General features: G+C 40.4%; 1 protein-coding gene across 1 annotated transcript in view; it reads right to left on the bottom strand.

Moving 5' to 3' along the window:
- The window catches only part of LOC113031425 (neural-cadherin), a 141,365-nt gene that overhangs the window by 8,715 nt on the left and 110,427 nt on the right, over nt 1-22,223 (bottom strand). Inside the window, exons 17-27 of the mRNA XM_026183492.1 lie at nt 21,716-21,999; nt 17,618-18,247; nt 16,529-17,525; nt 14,131-14,224; nt 10,934-11,118; nt 10,217-10,455; nt 5,056-5,333; nt 4,012-4,226; nt 1,827-1,954; nt 1,566-1,669; nt 1,174-1,285 (exon numbers count right to left, since the gene is read on the bottom strand). Of these exons, the coding sequence (XP_026039277.1) occupies nt 1,174-1,285; nt 1,566-1,669; nt 1,827-1,954; nt 4,012-4,226; nt 5,056-5,333; nt 10,217-10,455; nt 10,934-11,118; nt 14,131-14,224; nt 16,529-17,525; nt 17,618-18,247; nt 21,716-21,999 (3,266 nt within the window). The remainder of the gene's footprint in view (nt 1-1,173; nt 1,286-1,565; nt 1,670-1,826; nt 1,955-4,011; nt 4,227-5,055; nt 5,334-10,216; nt 10,456-10,933; nt 11,119-14,130; nt 14,225-16,528; nt 17,526-17,617; nt 18,248-21,715; nt 22,000-22,223) is intronic.

The following is a 22,223-nucleotide window of genomic DNA, read 5'->3' as shown; positions in this document are numbered from 1 at the left end:
AGCAGTCATCGCTTACAAACGCACGGTAAACTACAAACAGATCCTGGTTAACTGACACCTCCAGTGAGGTTGTAATCAAACAAAATGACTGCTTTGAATCACTTGCTGAGTTTGTGAGACTCCCCATTATCAGTCACTGCACTGTGTGGAGTCCTGCTTGACCTTTAGTGCAAGAGCACTGATATTGCCCACTGAAAGAAGTCCAGCACCCCTCTCACACTCTTCAGATTCACAATAAATTGCATACATGAGGTTAGAAAAGGAACCACTTTGCCATATTTGCCATATCTACCTTCCCTGTTTGGTGCATGTAGAAACAAAATCTTCAGTCTTCAATTAGAATTTGATACTTTATTAGAGTGCAAACACGACCACTGGAAGGTTAACCTTTAATTACCTTTAATACCTCATTATTATCACTATAAATCATTTTATGTGGCAGTGTTTTGCTAATTTAAAAAAAAAAAAATTTAATACAAAAACTGTAACTCATCCACCATTTGAAGGCAGAGTTAATCTTACTCCTGTAAAATCAGAGCATTAGACTGAAGGAGGCATCCCCAAAACACAGGGGATTGCGGTTTGAATGAGGTGCCACAGTGACAGGCTGATGGTAACATACTTCCATATCTTCTTGTCTGAAAGCTGGTTGAAATCTTTCCAGGGGACTATTTTGGGATATTTGAGAAGTGACTGAGGTTTGCAGCAGTAAAGGAACCACAGCAACACGCTGAGCTTCATGAGGACGAGGGAGATTCTTTTCATTTATGTTACATTTTGGACTGTGATGTTGTTATGCTGGCCTTGGCTGAGGAGCTGAGCCTAGATCACCATCTGTCCAACCACCATCCCTGTGGTACTCACAGGCGCACAGATAAACACCATCACCATCCACCAAGGACTGCAAGTGAATACATGCATGAACAAACACAAACAGGTGCAGACCTGCAGACATTAAAACTGCATTTAAGAGCCAAGAAAAACACACACACACACAAAAAGCCTAATGATCTCTGGGATTAAAAACAATCATTTAAAGAGGCTTTAAACAGAGTATGGCTATTAAAATCTAATCATTTACATTAAGGCTTTTTGCCCCCAAAATTTCACACACACATTCATGTCCCCACAATAGGAACTCTACAAACCAGCATGCTCATATTGTAATATTACCTGACTGTCGACCACCAGGTTGCGGATGCAGCCAGTGAAACTGCGGTAATGTCTGTGAGGGGACATTTCCTTCACCCCTCCCAACTGCAGAGGCTGGAAAACATTCAGATATCTGAAGAGGAGAAGAAATAAGGAAGGGAGGAAAAGAAGTGGAGGATGACAGAAGAAGGGAAGAAAAACAGAAGTAGTCAGAGGATGAAAAGCAGAGTTGGGAGGATGATGTGAAAGAAGAAGATTCGGAAAAGGAAAAAAAAATAAGGATGAATTGAATGAAAACAAAAATAAAGGAAAAAAGAAAGCAAGAGAAAGGTAAATTGGGTTTTTCACAGCAAAGTTTTAGATTCTCTGTGTTAAATTTGTAAGTAAGCAGTGAAATCTGGGGTTGTTCTTACTTCTGATTTCCAGGTGTCTCTCCTGCAGCTCTACAGCTGGACTCATCTGTCTCCAACTCATTCACAGCCACCCCTCCACACTGGTCCAGGATCAGCTGGACAGCCTGAGGACAAACAGAATGCACACCGTTACCTCATGTAACTCACCTTTTCCTCCTATTTTACAAGTTTTTTGATTTCCTGTTCCTTTGTTTCTTTTTCATTATTTCCACCTATCCAGTCATCCTTCCATGCATCTGCTATACTGCAGATAAGTCTCACCTTTCCGTCACTGATGATGTCGAGGCGATGCCAGCGTCGGTCGGTGACAGTGGATTTGGGTGGAAACTGCAAAGTGAGTGTTCCTGATCCGTGGTTTATGCTCAGAGCTGGAACGCCATTTCTCAACTCTGAATGGGGAGTTGAGAATATTATCTTTGTTTTCTCTTTTCCATCTCACGGTAAACACACATACGCATACACACACACACACACACACACACACACACTACAGTGACCCGAATACAAAATCCCAACAGGCCTAAATAAACAATAAAGTCAAGTCTGTAAACATCAACATAACAAATGTGTAAAACAGGCTGGAAAATATGTTTAGAGCTCATAAAGTGAATTTTGAGGGCTGCCTTACTTAAGTTGATGTGTGCAGTAAAATTGAACACAGCTTTGGGTCATTTAATACCCACTATGACAAAAAAAATATTCGTTTCTTGTGTCTTAAAAGTTGACGCATGCCCTGACATCACTTCTCCTTATTGCTACGTAAGCTTCTGGATCCCATCAACAACTGCAGTAAGCCACTTTATCAATTTTCTCTGTGTGACTCTCCCAATATCCTTTCATCTGCTGCTGTAAAATGTGTGGGTTTGTGTCTATGTGTGTATGACCTGATCAACCTCATAGTCACAATATTGGACATGTAAGTGCAAAAACGCTTCAGAGAGATCAATCCTGCAACTATCTTTGATTTTCCCCTCCCCGGACCACTGCAGCAACAGCCTGGGTTCAATAATTACATAACTTTAATGCCACAAGATTATGCAAGAAGTGTTCGAAAGGCCATCTGCAGGCTAATCCATCAGCACCACATTAGGGCCACTGGGAGCTGACATTAGAGTTTATGAAGCTCCTCATCCACTGAGAAACTGTCTATACAGCAGCGGATTGATGAACGCTTTGTGTTTGCTGAAAAGCAGGACCGGCAGCACGTTCCCATCAGCACTGTGAGATTAGTATGATTGTTATAGAGCTAGGAAGTTAAAATAATTTGTCAGCTTTCAGCAAAAGGGTACTGAAGTTCAAGCAGAATGTGTTTGCTGCAGCAAATGAGCCACTCTCAGAGACTTCTGCAAGCATTGCAATAATCACCTCTGCTCCTCATTTTTCCAACGCTTTGTTGGTTAATAGATGATTCTTTTTATCTATATCATACCAAACCTAGCTGAAAACTACAATGACTAGCTGATAGTTTAAGAGTTGATAAATAAAATCAGAGCCATCTGTACACTGAAATGTGCTGTTAGCTTTGAATCACGACAATCTCTTTGCTGGACCAACATGGTGGTTGTGTGGTCCAAAGCTTATGTACCAAAGTGTTGCACGTTTATATTTTTTATTTTGCGTTAAACTGAAAAGTTAAAGGACATCACAGGTCCAGTAAATGAAATGCATTAGCCACATCAATCATCCCAGAGCACACACTAAACCTAATAATTTAAATTTAATTTGATCATTTTCAGCCTTTGTTCTCACAAACACCTTCCAGAGAATCGATTAGATAAAGAATTATATTTAGACAGTGGAATTCAAAAGCCTTTACAGTAACGATCGAATCTAACCTCAAATCCACATATGTCATATAACAGTTCTGACTTCAGAACATCTACAGTACAATGTGCCACTTACCAAGAACATGAAGTTATAAGCTTTATAAACATGGAAGAAAACCCATTAGATCAAAGGCCTTACTGTATAAACTGTGTTCTAATGTCACCTAGTGCATAATGGAGCTGTTGTATAGCTGCATGTAATCAGTGGTGCATTTTCTGATTCTTTGTTGGTTTTGTCACTAAGTCTTAAGATGCAAAGAACACCAACAGAAGGTTAGTAAGGGTGACTGTAAATCATTTATTTATTAGACTCAACACTGGCTCACACTTTCATGTGTGTTTTTGCAGCTATTTAAGAGCACCTTTACTGTCATACTGACATATTCAGGCCAAAATTTCTACTTCCTTCCAAGTGGCTAACTTGAACTGAAATTACTAGATCTAGCCTTATTAGTTTATTTGAAAATACTGACTGTTTGATCTTCATAGATCTTCCGAGTAGAACTCTTTGGATTTGTGTTTTCATTGAGTTTGACTCCAGAGCAAAGAAAGTTAAGATGTTAACTCTTAATCTACAAAAGTAGAAGCTTTACACACGAGAGCCTCAGCGTGAAACTCACCAATGGCAATGAAGTCCTCCTGCTCCCCAGAGTGAACATTACCAAGCGGCCCGTTGTAGAGGAGCAGCCCATTGGCTGACTCAGCCAGGAACTCCAGGGAGATGTGGCTCTGATAGCAAGGTTTGATGGGAGGGAACCAGGCGTAACCCTGGCCGCCAAAGCTGTGTTTGGTCTGCTGACACTCGGGGCCGTCGTACATGGGAGGACACTTGCATCTGAGACAGAGAGTTAATCTACTTTATTTTCTAATTATATTATTTCTTTTATTATATTTCTTATTAAAGACTTTTTACTGTCCATTAGTACTGCTGCAAAGCAAATTTCTTTTCTGACAGGTTCAAATGAACTGAGAGAGATCGACAGACAGAAAGATAAACAGAGACATAATCCACATTCAAGAAACCTTAATAGAAATGCTTAAAAAAATAATATAAATATATATTTGCCAGTGTTGATAAGTTGTTCAAGTGCAAGAAAAAGAAAGAGAGCAATGGAGAGTGAGCCATCTGTCAGATTTAGCAGCTGAAATGTTTCATCCAGTATCTCAACCATTAAAATCATGTGACAATTCAAAGTCAGCCAGCTTACTTTTAGCTGAAAATGAGGCTTTAGAGTGTTATTACTTTAAGAGAAATCTTCTGCCTCTCTTTCAAATGTTTGACAGATATACCTAGAGTTAACCACTGAACAAATACAAAATTTCTGCGAGCTTCACAAGGTGACTTTAACTGTTCAGGGCTTGAATCTGCCGCATACGACCGGCAAACTTCTAATCAGTACCGTCAGGTGAAAACTATGTAAACACAGAGCAGCCACTGAGAGAAAAGTAAGAAAAAGGTGATTCACAGTATCTCATTATAAAGAAAACTTTTCCTTCGATAACAAGTTTCAAAGACACAGCACTTTAGAGACTCTACTTGCTGCAATCAGATAAGTGCAACAGTTCAACCTCCAGGTAACTGAAGGTTGAACTGGATCCTGGATGCATTATCATATGAAGAATTATATGGAACATGCAAAGACCCCTCCTTGGCTTACACCTACCGGTATCCCAATGGTCCGTCCTGGCAGGTGCCCCCATTGAGGCATGGGTTGACGGGGTAAGCAGAACAGGACAGGTGGACTGCCTCACGGCCCCGACAGCCACATTGCGCAGTCAAAGAGGCCGCCAGTGACACCAGAGAGATGTTACCAGAGCTGAGAGCCACCGGTGCCTGGCTGAATGAAACCTCATTGCTGCAACCTCCAGACTGGCTGCAGTCTGTGTATGGGCAGTCATCCACACCCACCTGAGAGATGGACACGCCCAGAATGGCCTCCAGCTAAAGGTGATAAAAAAAGGAGTTAAGACACAAACAGAGGAACTTTCAAAATATGATAAGCTAAAAATAGAGACAAACTATTAGATTAGATTAGATTAGATAGAACTTTATTAATCCCTCGGGTGGGTTCCTCTGGGAAATTCGATTTCCAAAAAAGCACAGCACCGACAGAAGTTACAGAGTTACAGAATATTATATATATATATATATATATATATATATATATATACACACACACACATATATATAAATACAGAGACAATATAAATAAAATATACGAAGGGGATAAATAGAATAAATAGGAATAGAAATAAAAAGGAATAAAAATAAAAATACAAGTGAATTGCACATTTCAAGTATTGAGTCTATTGCACCGTTGACTATTTACAAAAGTATTGCACAAAAGGTATTGCACAGTGAGGTGAAGAGGCACTACAGCTTAGTTGTTCCCCCCTCCTTTGTCCTCCTGTTTCCCCTCCCTCTCCCCTCCAGGGAGGAGTTAAACAGTCTGATGGCGTGTGGGACAAAGGAGTTTTTAAGTCTGTTAGTTCTTGTCTTGGGGAGAAGCAACCTGTCACTGAACAGACTCTTCTGGTTGTTAATGGCCGTGTGCAGAGGATGTCTGGCATTGTCCAAAATGTCCATCAGATGTCCGGAGATGGACCCCAGAAAAGGAGGATGCTCTGAGGGACTGTTATGACACCACAGACTGGGATGTGCTCCTGAGCCCACATGGTGAGGACATAGAGGGGGCGACACACTGTCTTACAGACTACCTCAACTTTTGTGTGGACACGGTCGCCCCTGCTAAGACGGTACGGTGTTATCCTAATAACAAACTATATAATGAAACAAAAAACTAATGAGGGAAAGTAAAACAATGTTGAAACAAAGTAAAAATAGCATAGAGCAAAACGGAACCTCAGCTCAATCAAAGATAGATAACTCGAGATTTTGCTGAATAAACTGAAGAAACACTGCAAAAATGGGACAAAACTTCTCTGCAATGAGCTGAAGGACTGAAAACAATCACTGGTAAATTTGGTTCTATAAATCACTGAAACATGAAGTGTACTTAGTTTTTCATGGAACAAAAACCTGTGAAAACAATTGACTGTAGAATATTTTGATATAGACAGGAGTTCACGATCAGCTCAAAGAGTGTACTGACCAGGTTCTGTGGCCCTTAAACCAAACCCAAATCAACAAGTCTCCATCAGTGTGCTCCACAATTGATATGAGGTGTTTGTGTTGATATCCTGTGTTTGTTTTTTGTCAAATGCGGTACTGTGCATTATTGCCAAACCCTGCCTTTGGTCATCTGTCCAAGAGGCTTGTCTTTTGTGTAGATGCAACTTTTCAAAACTAAACTGCGCTACCATGTTCTTTTCAGAAAGAGGTTTTCACTTGGAAAGCCTGACAAACAAGCCATATTTGTTCAATCTTTTTATAACGTTACTGTCATGAACTTGAACATTTAACATTCTACCCAAGGCTGTGAAGTCTCAGATGTAGTTCTTGTAGTTTCTCTGAACATTTCAGAGCCTGACCCTAGGGAAGATTTTTTGGGATTCCTGCTGCTAGGAAGATTGTGGCACTGTCTTAATACACACCTATAACACACCTTCTGTAGTTTCATTTGCTTCTGCAAGTGTAGCGATTTCTAAAAGAAACAATAAATGTGTACTTAGTTTTTTATAGGACTGCTCAGGTGAAAACTTTATTTTCCACATTGTAGGATTGTAGGTATCCTTGAAACTAGGATAAGCTTGGCTAACCAAAACTAAAACAACCATGAAGCTAAAATTTAAGCTGGCGTTTGGTCCAAACCCATGGACCAAGGTTTCATACCTTGGCATTTTTTGTCTTTGATTAAACTGATGAGTCCAATTCAGTTAGGTATAAAGCTGACCTATGATTAAGCAGAGGAAACAAAACTAAAGCTGAAATGAAGATAAAAAATGGCACACAACTAATTAAAAATCAAATATAAGCCCATCAAGACAGATTAAGTGCTGTGTCGTTAAACTTCAAATAAGACTAAGTACTGTGTGTGAAATGAGTGAAACTAAAACTAGCATGGGGGGAAAGCAAACTCAAACTAACAGCATTGAAGTCATGAGCTCTGTTTGAACATATTAGAGAATTTCAGAGAATGACAGGAAACGTCTTTGATCTGATGTCTACCTGCATCAGTGAAATCTGAATTTACTCTATTTCCCTTACTGTTATTTATGCACTTTGGTGTTTCTCTGTCATTTTCCCTTCCTCTTAAAGTTTTGCTGTCATTTGCTTTCCGTTGCCAAATTCACTCGCTTCCCTGCTTGTCATCCTGATTCTTTTCTCTCGTTTTGTTACTTTTTTGGAGGGGGGGTAGGGGGTGAGAGGTTTTCATCAGAGTCCCTCAGGGTTTCCTGTCTCTCTCCAACTGTGTGTATTTCTTTTTTTGGAGTTTAGCTATTCAGCTGACACTCTCATCCACTGTGACTTACACTCCCCAGGCACGGCTTTAGATTTTGGCTCCAGAGCCAGTTTCAACATCGTCTTTTTTCGTGATGACTTTGTATCTCTCTGACATTTTTGTTCTAAATCAGCCAAGACACTTTTCCTCTTAACCCTGAGATAATTAAAGACGTACCTTTCATCTTCAGCATTTGATGGAAGTTATTTTAAATCATGCTGTGTTATTTATACTTTAACTAATTTTTATTGTTGTAGGTGCTGATTAGGCTTTTGAGCCAAGCTGCATTAAAGCTGGAGATGTGCTAACTATCTGTGTCTTGACACTTTGACAGGATTTATGTTAGCTTCAATATTTGAACAATATTTGCATCTCTGGTAATATGAAGGCTTTTCTAAACACACAATGTGTAGTTTGTTTTGCAGTTATGCCTTAACATGAGCATTATGCACAAAGTAAAACTAAAACACTGCTAATACCCTGCTGTAGAAGGCAACAGTGTAGAAAATTTGTATACTTCAAGAAAATCATCAAGACACCCCGACAGCTATGTAACCAAAGTGGGAAGGAATTATGTACTTATGTGTTATACTTCTACAACTAAGCCTAGTTAATCAGCAGTAATGCCACCAGGCAATTATTTAAACCTTGATTAAAATGAACTTTACTTTCAGGATATTAAAAAAAAAGTGTATTTATTGCATAAACAGTCACAATATGATAATAAAACACATGCAATAAGGTGTTAAAGGTTGTTTTTCTCATCTTCCTTTCAGCTTCCTTTGACTGTTTTGTTTTTCTCTTATACTGTCTCTGGTGTTATGTATTTATTCCCAGTGCTGTAGTGTTTCTGTGTATATTATCAGTATTATTAAACACTATTATTTAATCATTGAGTGAAATAGCTTTCTGGTGTAATTTCCTGCACTGTTTCCTTCATGTGAGCATATGTACAGTAATATTGATTCACTTTATCCCCCAGCATATAGCTACCCCTTCTTGAGGCTGAACCAGATGTTTCTTCCTGCTAAAAGTTTTTTTCTCCCCTCCCCACTGTTACCAAATGCTTCTTTATACAGGTTCGTCTGAGTGTTGGGGTTTATCTATATTATTTTTGGGTCTTTACAATATAAAGTGCCTTGAGGCGACTGTGGTTGTGATTTGGCGATGTATAAATAAAAGTGAATCGAATTAAACAGAACCAGAATTAACTGAACTGAATCGAGCTGTGTGTATAAACTGATATCTGTACAGACATGTATTACGACAATACATTACACATTTCTGTAGCTATCTTTTGCTCCATTGTCAGTAATATTAGATGGTTTTGTTTTAGTAATATACTTTTCAGTTTTTGCTCATATTTTGGTTTTATTGGCCACTTGGAAGCAGAAGTAAAACTAAATACAAATTATGAACCCCATAGTGCATATAGTAACTGAAGATGTTAATGTGAACTGCAGTTATATTACAGTATGCTACAAATCTCTCTTTCTCCTAATAGATTTATTCACATTATTGCTTTGCCAGTGTCATAACTTTTATGCAGTCTTTTAAACAAGACGTCAGCTGAGCGACAGCTGACAGTTAGATATTTGATCTAGCTCGGCTGTCTATGTTTGCGCAAGTGTGTTTATTTAATATGCATATTTATATGATTCACCAACTGCCATCATCTGCCTGCCTGTCACAGAAATGAGATCAGAAGCAGCTCCCAATGCTTTAATGGTATATTTTCATATAAAAGTATACAAGTGTGTACATATGCACGCAAGTATGTGCGTGCATATGTGGGTGTATCACTGAAGAGAGACATGCTGAAGCAACATGTCCACATATTAATGTATGATCAATTTTTCACTTTTCCTGGCATGTGGGTGTGCATGAGTGTGAAATAGTTTACACTTTGTGTTAAATGTCTCTGCCTGTTGAACTGCACATATGAATATGTGAATGTAACATGTAATTGAGTGTAATTAATGCATCATTAATCCTATGGCTGAAGATGTAAACTGGATGGCTCATTTTTCCCGTCAGTTCACCACGTTTACGTTTTCACACTTCACCTTGCTTCACTTTATTTAGCTTTTGCACAATTATCTGTTTGCTTGTTGGATTGGGGCACTTCCTCTTTGATTTTCCCGACCGAAGAGAAAGTAAGTTCCTGAGATTTCCAGTAACAAAAATCACAAATTAGCCGTTGAAGGTTTTGGATTAAATAACTGGTTTTTAACTTACAAAGAAAAATGTAAATAATGGATTTTTATTAAACATCAAAAATGTGCTCAAGAAATGCCACCTTTCAACTGAAACACTAGAGAGAGTGGAAAAAATGCCAAAAAGTATAATAATTTAACATAATTTATATTCCTACATTTAAATAGTTTAAAGTGTATTTTCCAGACTCTAAGTCTTTCCTCACCTTGGCCTTGTTTGCTGCCACGTAGCCGTGCAGTTTCTCAGCCTTGTAGTAGGGAGAGCCGTGGGCAGCAAACCAAACATTAAGCGCCCTCCCACCATGTTTGCTGGCATCACCCACAGAGAAGATCTGGACGTTTTCCGGCAAAGTCTGCAGGAGTTCAGCCAACGTCAGACCCAGACGGGAAAAGCGACTCTTCTCACCTCCACCACTACTACTGAAAAACTCCTCCACTGTCAGGTCTGGAAGAAGAAGAAGGAGGGGAGGAGAACAGATTTGTTTACTAGCTTCAAAAATCACCATGGGAAATTAGAGGCAGCATAAAAAGCAGCGGACAGACAGAAATATCCTGATACTACAAGTTGAATGAAAAGGTGAATAAAACAGAAGGAAAAAAGGGAAGAGACAAGAAAGTCTGAAGAGATGGAGCTGAAAATAAACAGCAGGGAACACAAGAGATGATAGAAGAAGAGGAGCAGGGAGTTATTTCCAATATTGCGTCTGTGTGCCAATGCTGATGGAGCCTGATCGAGCTGACAGCCCTGAAACTGAGACCCTGAAGCACTGTGCCACATCGACAGTCACAGGAGGGTGTAAATGTGCGTCTTGTGTCAGTGCGCTGAGATGTTGTTAAGTCATTTGACTAACAACTGTTTTGTTTGAGGTTAACAAGTGTATTTTCATATTTTAACAATCTGACATCTTCACTTTGGGACTCACTGCTCAGGCGGATGGAGGCAGCACGCTGCAAGGCAACGTGGTGCAGCTCTGTGACGTCTACTTGGGCGGTGGAGGTGACGTCTGGCCAGGTGCTGTCGGATACACGAACCTGCAGGTGGTATGAGCCGGGAGGAGTTCCCTCCCTAATACTGAGCTGACCTGAGCTCTGGTTCAGACTGAACAACCTGAGAGAGCGAAAGAAAGATTAGTTTGACTTATTTTCTGTTGCTGCTTAGAATTATATTTGTTAAAATACATCATATCTGCTTCTTTCTTGCATAAGAAGCGGGTGCTATTTTCAGTCCCAGCAAAAAAAGTGTGTGTACCGTTTCGGATTTTTGATTTATGTATGTTACATAAATACTTATGTCTGGATTTCCAAAAAAAAGCAGTGCAGAAATACACTTTATTAACCTCTTCCACTCTGGAGGTCTGTTTGCAAGGAACCATTTATTATCTGTCTATTAAGGGTATGATGGATAGGTTGGATATTATAATTGTTGAGCAGAATTCCTGCTGCAGAAAATGCATTAGTTCAAGGACTTATTGTTATAAGGCAAATACAAATTCAGACATTTCAGCTGTTCCTTGTGCTTGGAAAACCAAACACATTCATAAAGTTCCCAGTGAAATCTTCAATCCGGATAAAATCTTTCTCAGATGGGATTTGTCAGATCAAACTCTGACCAGATGGAGGTCAGCTGTTGAACATGGATCCAGGCCGGTGGGGGGGACTCTTGATCTGGAAAACTCTGGCAATCTCTGCTCTGCTGCACTACAGAGTGGATCCCAAACCTTGTGGAGAACATGTGCCGCTGGCTCATGTTAATATTTAACCTCTTCACACTGAAGTGACCTTCAGAGCTCAGACTAGACCAATTAATTAAGCGTTACTGAACTGAGGCCAAAATGAGTCTGCGGACGGTGCTTGTGCTGCCGCTACAAAACAAGCTCTCATGTACCGTCTCCTGGAATACCGTCACGCTTGAGAGATTTCCAAACATGTCAAAGCACTTCACAGACAGGAAACAAATGAAAACATAGCATACCGATCAATTCCAAACAAATCGCTGTCTGCTGAGGCAGAATGCTGAGGTTTTCTGGTTATTTTGTGCGTTTTGTGATTTACTGAATGTCCCCAAATAGCACTTTTTTTTTTTTAGCTTTGACATGTTTTTAGCCCAGCACGGTGGCACGGTGGTTAGCACTGTTGCCGCACAGCAAGAAGGTCCTGAGTTCAATTCCACCATCAGGCCGGGGCCTTTCTGTGTGGAGTTTGCATGTTCTCCCCGTGTTTGCGTGGGTTCTCTCCGAGTACTCCGGCTTCCTCCCACTGTCCAAATGGATGGATGTTTTTAGCCCCTCGGGCTCCTTCACCTTACCAGAACGCTTTTTCATATTTTCCCCTAGATTGTATCTTTTTATATGTAAATAACATTCAACCTAAAGCTGATCTATACTGTGAACAAACTGCTATCTGCTGTATGCTCTGATGAGGGGCGGCAGTTCAGGAGCATCTATGGTAATTCTCTCTCTCGTGGTTCCTTTGTTCTCGGCCATTTCTTGTCGTCTCTTGTCGTCCCTCTTTACAGGTATCTCATTAGAAGAAAAGGTGTCAGGGAGCGCAATCAGGCTCTCCTTTCAATGGGTCCGCGTGAAACCTTGCCTCATCAAACAAAATGAGTGCGCCCTCGCCGTGCTTCACTGGGAATTTTCAATACCGCTGGTTATGAAGTATTAATAGCACTGTTCCTGACAAGTCAGATCCCCTTTTCTATCTCTCTCCTTCCTGTCCTCTTCCCCTTCATTCTCTTTCACTCTTTCTTTGTTTCCCCCTTCAAACTCCCTGTTTCTCTGTCCCAATTTTCCTTTCTCCCCTTTGTCGCGCGGCACCTTTGTACTGTCTCTCCCTCTTTATTTTAAATCTGTCAGCTCCTGTGCAGCTCTTTTATTTTCTCTCTTTTTCTCTTGTGCATTTCTTGCTGCTGCGTGTCACATGAGAAGGGACACTTTAGCAGGGAATCTTTTCTGTATTAGTCCCAACACATCGTAAAACTACTTTACATCTGTCGTTCTCTGGATTCTTTCATCCAAAACTGGTCATAATATGCTCAACAGGAGTGTGTAGATTGGTCCAAATCACACTGTATATTGTGATATTGTGCATACATCTTTAATCCCAACAAAAAACATCGTCTTGTCATTCATGTTTTAATTGTTTCATTCCTTGTTCAGAGTTTCGTGAGCTGTATTCTACATTTACGTTGGTTTTCCAGTGGAAGGTGCAAACGGTACAATTTTACATTTTGGATATATTTTATAGTCTTATTGTGCAAATTAAAATCAAAAGGAACATCAGGTTTGCATTATTATTTAATTATGAGTAGTACGTTAACTAGATGAATAAACAAACAGATTTGAAATGTCACTGCTTACTTAGGATATCGCACAACCACAATCCTAAGCTACAAAGGAATACATTGAAACTGCAGCCTGTCTGGAGTCATAAAAAATGCATTTGCCTGCCTAAAACAAAGCAGCATTTCCATTTGAGAACATTCAAAATGTTTAAAAGAACCAGCCTGTATCTGTTTCCATCTCTTCTCTTCATCATGAATCTCTTTCCTGTCCTCAAAGTGTTTACACGCATGATTCTCTGTGACTTAAGCTGAACTCCAGACAAGGTCCAGACGATCAGGTAAGGACATTATCTGAAGTTGCACTTCCTCACATTTAGAGCACTAAAGCAGATCATATCAGATGTGTTTGCACTGCTGGAAATTCTCATCTTGAGGACGATTACATGAAGATTTACTTTAAAGGGGTGAAGGGTCAAAAACTATTTAATGCTTGATCTAACTGCCATGAACGTTTGTGTTCTCACATATGCCTCAGCTGGGGAAGGACTAGAAAAGTTCAGGGCTGCAGTGCATGTGGGAAAATGGCCTTATTCAAATTTTTCTTCTACTTCTTTTCCTTCCTGTCTTTTCTTTGTTTTGTCTTTAATTGTGATTTAATTAAAAGAATCTTTCTCTATATTTTCAATATTATTGCCATACTTCTGACTTTATCTATATCTCCTTCTTTTTCTTTTTGCATTACTTAATTTATCCATCTGTGCTTTCACCTCCATCACTCTCTTTCTGCAAGTCACCTTTCAGGCATCTCAGAGTTTTCAGCTGATGAGATCAAAGTACCTGGTTGGTTTGCCTTCAAAACGGTACACTTTCTCACTCCAGTCATCAAGGTCGGGGGATTGAACTTGTCCGAGCACTGTCGTCTGGAGAATACCTGTCAGGAGGTGGGAAAAAAAAAAGAAACAAAAAAGTCCAAAAATGTATAAGCTTTGAGAGGAATTAGTTTTGAGCACAAAGGGTCCCTCCGGTACAATCCAAATATTAAGAGTGAAGGAAAAAAAGTAGAGGCTTCTTTAAGGAGATAAGGTGACGGGCAATGCCTCATTGGCACACGGTCATGGTTTGACGGCACAGCAGTAATATGTTCACGCATTAGTTTCCCCCTCTTCCAAAAAAAGCTGAACACAGCTCTGTAATCTCTTTAGCTGTGAAATCAGCTGCCTTTTAAAAAAGCCTCCTGTTTATGTGCTCATCAAACCCGGGACTTAAGCTGGTCTTAATTGTTTGCTTCATGGTATGTTGTTAAAGTACGTGATGGATTCATATTAGCAGGTTAATGCACTTTCATGTGGAAAGGCCCCCGAGAGGGAATCCACTAAAAATACATTACAGAATACCTTAGTTTTTCCAGCAAATTACAGAGGGCCAACAGATGGTATGAAACGCTAAATAAGTGATGTGGGCTGGAGCAGGAGGCTGTGAGCAGTCGACTGTGACAAGTACAGTTTTAACAACATGAGTGGAGAGCGCTCAGAAGGTGGTGGGAGGGCAACTCGTTCTCACTCCCAACACGTTACATACTGACGCTTGGTCAGGACCTGCAGGTGTCACATGTTAAAACATACTGGGTAACGCTTTAGTGTCATTTTTCAATATTGAAGGCAGTCTGGCGGACTTTAAAAAGTCCCTAAATGTCAGAAGGAGACAGCAAGAGACCATAATTAAATGTGCTCCGCTGTTGAAGGACGCATCAATATGGTGACCAAGAAAACTGAGGAGATGCTTGCTGCAAATGGGAGAAGTTTGACTTGTAATGTGTGGTTAATGCTGTGAAAGAGCATAAAACACAATCTGTTCCTAAACCTAAATAGTGACAGAACAAAAAGGCAGGCATCTCAGATTTGTTGTAAATGATAAATGGTGATATATAGCGCCTTTCTACCTCAAGTTTCATTTACCCAATCACACACATTCATACAGAGCTTAATCTATACCTAGCTTCCTAACATTCGCACACATACTCGCCCTTCGATGAATGCATCTGGGGCAACTTGGGGTTTAGCAACTTGCCTGAGGATAATTCGGCATGAGGCTGGAGAAGTTGGGGATCGACCGAGCTACCCTCCTGGTTGTAGTTGTGTGATTATGCCTTCTACCAGCTCAACTGCATCCTTATTTTTTTCTTATGTGGAAAAATGAAAGTACGGGTGAAGACCCTAAACACTGCACTGAAAAATGGCACTAAAGGGCCACTCAGTGCATTAAACGCTTGATGTGAGGAGATTTTTATGTGATAGGGTGGGATAATAGAGACCTAAAGGTTTAAAAAGAAACCATGCTGAATCCCTCAGAGTGACCAGGGAACTTTTAACTGGGACAATATAATATAATACATTATGTTCTGGGGTAAAGGCGTGTTCAAGCAATAGTACACCCAAACTTTCTCCAGTGGAGTGTAAAATACTAGACTGAACGGTGAGACTCTCATGAAAGAAAAATCCAAAACCAAATGAATGTCTAAATTTTGTGGATACAAACAGCACACATTTATTTAAACATCGTGTTTTCATCAATTTCCAGTTTTCAATCAGTTTTCATCAGTGTGCAGCTAGTTTACATTTATTTTACACTGGTTCACTTTGATGCCTCACTAAATCAGAGAAAAGCCTGGGGCCAGTTTCACAGTTTTTGCAGCTACTGTTCACACCACAAATGTTAGCAGCATTATGTTTCACAAATTACAGATAAATTTACAGACCCTACAGGGCTCTTGCATGCTTACTGTTTTTACAAATGAAAAGCATCGGGATGAACAAAAACACTTTGTTTTCGCAAATCACATTGTGCATTCGGCACATTTAGTGAAACATGCCCACGTTTAATTTTCTCTGTTCGGGGACAACAATGAGATCACTGAATGAAAATGTCATAGATGCAACAGATGAATAGTGGTGAACAATGAAAAACTTGCCGTCACATCTAAAATCAACCCTTTTTTTTGACACAACACGCTTCATGTGATCTGTGTGTAGTTTTATTTGATCATGGCCATGAAAAAAAAAACTTTTTTTTCACAGACTAGGACTTCAGAACCTATTTTCATAAACCTCAGCAAACTCTGTAGCTTTGATCATGGACATTTGGAACCAAATTATGTAATAATATATAGGTTTCATGGAGCTAGTCTCAAAAATTAAGCATTGGAAACCTCATTGAATTAGATAAAAACAAAACATACCTTCATAACTGTAGACAATAAAGTTGGTGTGTCCAGGTGAGTGGGGATGATCATTCCTGTCGCCGATCACAACTGTCAACGTGCTAGTAGAGCTCATTGGAGGAGAGCCGCTGTCAATCATGAGAATTGGGAGGCGGTACTCCTTCTGCCGCTCACGATCAAAAGCGCGGAGCGCGGTGATGGCTGCGCTTCCGTTCCGAAAGTCCGTCAGGTTAAAGTTGGTGGCGTCTGAGGTGAGCATCAGAAGCCGTATGGAAAATGGCCCACTGTTGGTGGAGGTGTCGCGATCGGTGGCATGAAGGAGCAAGGAGGTTTCATTCATTTTCACTGGCTGAGGTGCAGCTGTGTTCTCCCAAACAACAGGCTTGTAGGGGACCTCAAACTCTGGCCCGTTGTCGTTAACATCAAGTACAGTCACCACAACAATGGCAGTGCCAGTCAGGAGGGGACTCCCTGCATCTGTAGCCAAGACCATGATCCTGTGCTGTGAAATTTTCTCCCTGTCCAAAGAATCAGCAACTACAACCCAACCAGACTGGTCCACCAGGAACTGATTGTAGGGATCTGACTCTTTGGATATACTATAAGAGAAACGCCCATTTTGGCCAGAATCTAGATCAGAAGCTGTAACTTGAGCAACAATTGTCCCCACTGGCACATCTTCAGACATAGCTGGTGACTCATAGAATTGTGGAAAGAAGACAGGAGGATGGTCATTGGAGTCTTCCACTTGAATGAGACAATAGGCGAGGCTGAAGAAATCGGCATCTTCGGCCTTCAGGGTCAGATTGAAAGTCCTTTCGTTAGGCTTCTCAAAGTCAACTTTCTTCTTAAGTTTTATTACGCCACGTCGATTCACTTTGTCTGTCTCCACAAAGAACTTTCTGTTTTCATCACCACCTACAATGCTGAAGGTTACCACAGCATTCTCGCCCTCATCTCCATCTGTGGCAGAAACTACAAGAACCTCGCTATTCACCTCAAGGTCCTCAGTCACCTGATCAACACATAGAAGTAAGTGATCTATTTACATGCATCACTGGTAAAATAAATGTAAATGTTTAAAGAAGGTTAGCGAGGTTGACTCACCTGAGTATTGTAGAGTCTCTGAGTGAAGATGGGTGGATGGTCATTGACATCTGAAACCATAATGGTGGCTGTCCCTGTCCCTGCCAAACTCCCTCCATCACGGGCCTCCACCACTACCAGATACCGGTCCTCCATCTCCCTGTCCAGAGAGCGTAGTACTGTGTAGATGGTGCCCGTAGTGGCATTGATAGAGAACAGGTTGAGGTTGATCTCGTTGCGAATGTTCTTGATGATGCTGTATGTGAGCAAGGCATTCCTGCCCTCATTGGGGTCATCCAGATCCATGGCACGCATTTCCATGACGGATGTGTCTGCAGGTGAATTTTCAGGCACTTGACCAACAAAACAACCATCTACTTCCAGTGCTGGGCAGGGGAAGAAGGGAGCATTGTCATTGATGTCTCTGACTTCTAAAAGTACATCAGCAAATCCTGTGAGACCTGCCCCTCCCTCATCTGTGGCGAGGACAAGGAATCTCCAGGCAGGGCGCTCCTCGCGGTCCAGTCGACGTTGAGCATAGATTCGTCCAGTGCGCTCATCAATGGTAAACTCACCACCAGCGCCCTGGCCATGGAGGGAATAGCGAAGAGCACTCTGGTCAGCTTCCTGATCGGGATCTGTAGCTGATACCTACAAAAATTACACAGAAATATAACAGTAAAATAAAATCTAAAATTCTCAAAACACTGAGTTTGTAGTTCAAATTAAAAATTAAAGATCAAGCTTGCTGTTTTAGTCACAGTGTTACTAGAAATTTCCAGGTGATATAAAGCACTGTGTAAATGTTTCCCCTGATTTCTTTCAAGGAGCCAGGCTTTCTGGAAATATTTTAAAGTGGTCTTAAGCAATAGTTCTCCAGGCTTTCTGCACACTGGCTGCTTCTTCACTCATTTTCAATCCACTTCTTGTACCTGATCATTTTCAGATGATTGTTTTTTTTTTCCTAAGCCAATGAATATTAGAATAGAATAGAATTAGAATTCAACTTTATTGTCATTGCACATGTCACAGGTACAGGGCAACGAAATGCCCTGTACCTGTGACATTTAAGCATAACAAAGCCCATCTATAACTCCATGGATGAACCAGTGTTGCATACACACATAACGGATAGCTTAGCAAAGAACTATCTTTGGGCACATTTTTTTAACTAGCAGTCTGCAAAAACTGCAGGTTCTGTGATGGTTTGGGTTTGCATTTCAGTTACTGTTGTTGGGGATTTTGTCAAAATTTGTCAGAATTTTGAACGCAGAAAAACACCATCAGATTTTCATTTACACATTGCCTTCTAGCCTGTCTGATTGGAAATAGTTTCATTTTTCAGCATGGCAATGGTCGCAAAGTCACTGCCAGTGCAATAAAATATACCTAGATGGAAAAACAAACAATGGAATTTCCCCAGAGTCTGGACCTCAACATTACTGAAGCAGAATAGAAGGCAGCCAACATCTAAAGAAGAGGTTTGAATGTCCTTGAAGAAGCCTGAAGACCACTTAAAGAAATGATGAGAAAGCTTGGCTAAGAGAGTTCAGGTTGTGTTGAAATATAAAGGTGGCCATACCACAATATCAATATTGTTAACATCACAGTATTACCAATACTAATGGTCCCTCACATTAATATCCTAAAGTATTATGTTGTTAAGCGTAAATAAACATATTCATTCCTAACTTTTTCATTTACCAGGAGCACATACTTTAACAGATACCATTATTGTTAACTGCTATGGTTTACCTTAAGGAACTGTTTTAAAATTTGATGTTTCACAGAGCCTTTGACAACCTGTTTCTGCACGAGATGACAAAATTTATGTCACCCAGATTCCTCTGGACACACAGATGCATGAACTGTATTCTGGGCTTTAAGCCAGATGCTGCATTTTATAACATCAGATCTTTATTCAAATTATTTGAAGTGCTTTTGTGTATGAAATGCTGACTAGTCCCCATTTTTAAATTGGAAAAGTGGAAAAAGGGCTGAAAATGTCTTCAGAATTAAAGCACGAAACTTATTGCAGACTTACTAATCAAGCTTTTGATGATGTTGAAAATAATTTTAAACTTAAAAAATTACAAATACATAAAAAATAATCATCAAAAAACACCAACTGAACATTTCCTTGTTAAAAAAGTGGCTTCATTATAGAAGGACTGCAGCAAAAGTTAATCGCAAGCTGTCACATTTGTCGTCGCAAGTCCATTCAATAACATTTTTTTCTTTAAAGAAACAGTTTTTTTTATTGTTCTTTTATACATCAGGCAGTTTCTTATTAAAAAAGCTGAACTGCTTGTTCATTATGTACAAATGTCAAGCCCAACAAATAGGACACGAGGCAGGGAGCTGATTGCAGCAGCTGCCCCTGCACAAGGGGACTTGCCAACACAGGAATAAACATTTCTCAGTTGCTTTGTCCTGTTTGCTTAATTAACCAGCCTTCCTGCTATCTCTCTGAACAAGGGGACAAGAGCAGCAGAAACGAGACGAGCTCTCACATCTGTCAAGGAGACACACAATGCAATTAAAAGTTAATAGACACAGACAAAAGCAAGAAAAAGTACACTTTTACCCTTTCTCTTCCTCTTTTCTCACCAGAGGGTTTGTTTACAGAAGGCTTTGAAGTCATCCCCCCTTCCTCCCTTCCCCAGCCACCTCCCCCATGTGGGTTCTTTGCATTTCTTGACAACGTGATGCAGGTACACAATATTGAAGATGAGCAGCCGCGGCACCGCAGAGCAGGCTGCTGCGCAGGTGAAGTCAAAAAATATTCATTTCAAATTGGATTTTCCCCTCTGTTCGCTATCTGCTGAATTATATTTGAGGGCAAGGGCTGAAAGTGGCGGGCATTGAGGGAGGCCCTGGTCGCCGCGTAGCAGAAAAAACTATCGAGAGCGTTAGAGAGGAACCAAACGCACATCAAATCAATTCCAGCAGGCGAGGGGAAGTAGGCCCAGGTTGAGGGCTTGGTGACACATGCCTCTCTGACAGAGATTACTTCCCTGGCCTCCCAGACGCGCTTCCACCTTTTTAATCTGATTTAGCTTGGCGGCACATGCATATTACTGTGAATTACCGGTGATAGGTGTGACAAAATGAAAGCCACAGGAGGAGGAGGCTGACTCTGACTTTTCTGAAGCAACTTTTCAAATGGCAGGCAGTTCCTGTCAGGAGGTTTTGGTTGGTTAAACACTGGCGCCTCTGTCAGCTAATATTGTGCTAACCAATTTCATACATGTGCGATGTGTTAGTATGTGGTCACTTGATCTCAGGTAGGTTTTTGCTCCAGGCTAATACAGCTCGATGTTCCTAATGTAACAAACACAATTAGGTTTGTTTCCAGTACATCTGATACATTTTCACATATTGTTCATATAAACACTAACATTTTCACAATAAACTCCTTTATCTTAAAGGTATGTTTGGGAGGTGCTACTTTCTCAAGTTTATATGTTAAACAGTTTCATCTGGACTGAGTGGACATGTGATCAGTGCTTAAGGCTAGAGGCTAAAGCTAATGGCTAACAGTTACAAAAAAAATGAAAACATGCCATCAATCCATCCATTCATGTGTTTTGTAGTTACGCTGTATATGGTCATAAATTGACTAATCCATTATTTTGTTGTGTGAAAAGAGTAAAAACTTGGCACTTATTAGTAGTGTAAAACAAAGAGAACTTAGCTTAGTCTGGCTCTATTTGGGGTTCTTGGCTGAGCTCAGCTCTGTTTATGGGAGTTTCCTAAGAGCAGCCAATCAAATTCAGCTTAAACCGTTTGTAAGAATTTGAAAAAGACAATGCTGTGAGTGTGACTCCTTTTAGCAGTTGCTCTGTCTGTTGCATTGCAAAAGTCATAAAAATTCCCGCTAAGCATCACCAGAAAAGGAAATGTCAAATTCTTAAGAACATAAATTGCTGTTTAATTATATATGATTTTGTATAATTTTTTACGACGCGACTAAAACTTGAAAAACCGCATTGTCTATTCTAATGTGAGTGTTTTAAAATCACAACTGAGTTGATTATAGTGAACATAATCCGATCTAAAATGACTAATAAGAGTCCTTTAAGTAACTTTTAATACGACACAAACAGATTCGCTAACCTCTAGGATGAAAACAGGAAGCTGGGTGAGTTCTTCCATCACAGCAGCGTGATACTCGGTCTGGCTAAAAACTGGTGCCTCATCGTTGCGATTTACCACCTGAACGACCACCAGTGTCTCGTTCTCCCACTTCCCGTCTGAGGCCACCAGCCGGAGCTCGTAGCGCTGCTCCATCTCATAGTCAAGAGGTTGAGCCACAAAGATGGTGCCCACTTCAGGTTCCACGTCGAAGGTGCCCATGGTGTTTCCTGATGTGATCTGGTAGCGCAGCTTGGCATTAGCACCTGGATGGAAGACATTAAGCACTTGTCAGTTTTTTAAAATCTTTTCTACGAAACTGATTTATCCGATCATACTGCTTAGCTCTGGAGACAAAGGTAGGAGGAGGATGATGTTCCTGTTGCTTCCAAAAAGGACTGTTTAATTTTATTGAAATAAGAAGGCTGCAAAATCCAGCACATCTGGTGAAGAGTTGTATATGCTACTATCACTCATATCAGTTGAATGC

The sequence above is a fragment of the Astatotilapia calliptera genome, chromosome 11, assembly GCF_900246225.1.
Source record: "Astatotilapia calliptera chromosome 11, fAstCal1.2, whole genome shotgun sequence".
Taxonomy (NCBI): Eukaryota; Metazoa; Chordata; class Actinopteri; order Cichliformes; family Cichlidae; genus Astatotilapia; species Astatotilapia calliptera.
This window is presented reverse-complemented; position numbering and strand designations above follow the sequence as displayed.